The sequence below is a fragment of the Gekko japonicus genome, unplaced genomic scaffold (assembly GCF_001447785.1).
Source record: "Gekko japonicus isolate JY-2015 unplaced genomic scaffold, Gekko_japonicus_V1.1 scaffold7353, whole genome shotgun sequence".
NCBI classification, from domain to species: Eukaryota; Metazoa; Chordata; class Lepidosauria; order Squamata; family Gekkonidae; genus Gekko; species Gekko japonicus.
Genome location: NW_015166062.1, coordinates 14,644 through 16,685, shown reverse-complemented (window position 1 = coordinate 16,685; position 2,042 = coordinate 14,644). Strand labels below are relative to the sequence as shown.

Below are 2,042 nucleotides of genomic sequence, written 5' to 3'. Positions count from 1 at the left end.
CATAGGAGTATCCGTGGAGAAGATAGTTTGAATAGGCAAGTAGTATAAAATGCAGATAAAATTTCTCCCACGGAGCGAGGCTGCCGGCACTCCTTTCACGACGCCATCTTGTTTCCAAAAAGCGCCAGCATGACTAAATGCCAAAGGGCATGGAATGCTGTTATTACCAGACACTAAATGATGTTATGGGTTTAATCTAATATCTTTTGTTATTGCATTGTTCTGTGGGCATCTAGCACACATCTGTATATTTTTTCATACCAGACTGTCTTGGGACTGTGTGTTATTCTTGTGGATTGTTAATACATTTAATGTTTACAGACTCTTACCCCTCCCTCATTCCTTTAGGATCCTCTCGTGTTTTAGCCGGCAAATTAATTAGTTACACAATCCTAAAAACCAAAACAAAACTGAAGAGCCTTTTCCTTCCTAGCCTGATCCTCAATTAAACAACATACCTGGATGTCTGATTTGCAGGCTAAGTTTCCGTGACGAGCCATCTCTTTTAGGGAAGGCCATAAGGAATTAACTTTTTCTGCCAGTGAGAAAGGGACGCCAACCGCCTTTTTCAGGCCCAGTTGCATGGCTGCTGTGCGCCTGCCGGAAGTAAAGAAGCAAGAGGAGAAACGCTCTAACTTGAAGAGGTAAATGTGGAAAGGATCTTGGAAAGGAAGGTTCCAGAGGCGGCAGCCATTTTAATCTGTTGAGGGTGGCACCAACAATAGTCATTGTCACAGAAGGAAAGATTCTGATGTTACCTTGCCAATTCACAATGGCATCGAAGGGAGCTTTGACTCTTGAAAGCTAACACCCTGAAACTAGTGATGCCAGAACCCCTCATGGGGCAGGGGTACCTTAATTTTGGGGCCCACCTCTTGGATTACCCCACCCCCACCCCCCAACAGGGAAGAATGTAGAAATTAAATTCAACGTGCCTACATGACCCGGAAGTGACGTAGGCATGTTGGGTATGTTGGGAGGCGACACTCTGGTTTTTGGGGAAAACTCAAAGGGGCAAGATCGACCACCGCCCATACACGTGTCTTCTGCGGGTGCTGCCCTTCAAAGGGGCAAGATCGACCACCGCCCATACACGCGTCTTCTGTGGGTGCTGCCCTTCAAAGGGGCAAGATCGACCACTGCCCATACACGTGTCTTCTCTGTCATAACCCTCACTTTGCGGAATGGCTTACCTGAGGAGGTCAGGAAGGCTCCCAACGCTCCCGCCATTCCACAAACTATATAAAACAGAATTATTCAGGAGGGCAGATGGCTGTGAAGCTTGCTGTCATGCTGTATAGGAAGAGTTTTAACACCAGAAGTACTGGAAACGTGACTTTCCCCCCAAATAGAATAGCAACTTCCTGGAAGATGTGTGGATAAATGAGCGACAAAACTGCACTTATTAAACAGATAGGAACAGATTGACTTAACAGAGGATGTTTGCTCCGCCAAAAAGCCAAGAAGCCATTAGGAAAACAGGAGTGTTAATTCGACAGTTGGTAGGAATAATAATATTAACTTGATTCTTAATTGGTAACGGAGATGATGAGCACAAACTTTGAAACTATCTCTAGTTTCTGGATTTTTGCAGTTTCTTAGAGTTACAATAAGAATTAAAAAATATTTTTAAAACTGGTCCCCTTCCCAGCAGATTTCTTTCTTTCTTTAAAATATTTATAAGCCTGTCGTCCTCCCACCTGGAACCCATGAGACCTATACGAGCAGGTAAATGCTTGAGCAGAATGTATTTTCTGCCCTCCTTTACAGAACCCGCAAAGAACTTCTTCTGAGTTTTTAGTTAATGGCACCTTGGCTACTTAGGGTGAATCCACCTAGCTCACATCTCTCTTTCCCAGTAACCGTGGGAACAGAGGGCCTGCAGATCTATTACAGAAAATTCTCAAACCCCCTCAGGAAACTGCTATTCTGGGGAAACCATGACACTTAAACTGGCCTAAGGGTGACAAAGGTAAGCCATCGGAACACAGAATCATTTTTCAGGCGATTCCATATTACATACCTTTCTTTCTCCTCAGGTG

At 44.4% G+C, this 2,042-nt stretch overlaps 1 protein-coding gene across 1 annotated transcript in view; it reads right to left on the bottom strand.

Moving 5' to 3' along the window:
* Positions 1-458: 458 nt before the first annotated feature.
* The window catches only part of FTCD (formimidoyltransferase cyclodeaminase), a gene marked incomplete at both ends in the record, with an annotated part of 16,134 nt that continues 14,550 nt past the window's right edge, over positions 459-2,042 (bottom strand). Inside the window, 1 exon segment of the mRNA XM_015411521.1 lies at positions 459-597. Within this exon segment, the coding sequence (XP_015267007.1) occupies positions 459-597 (139 nt within the window).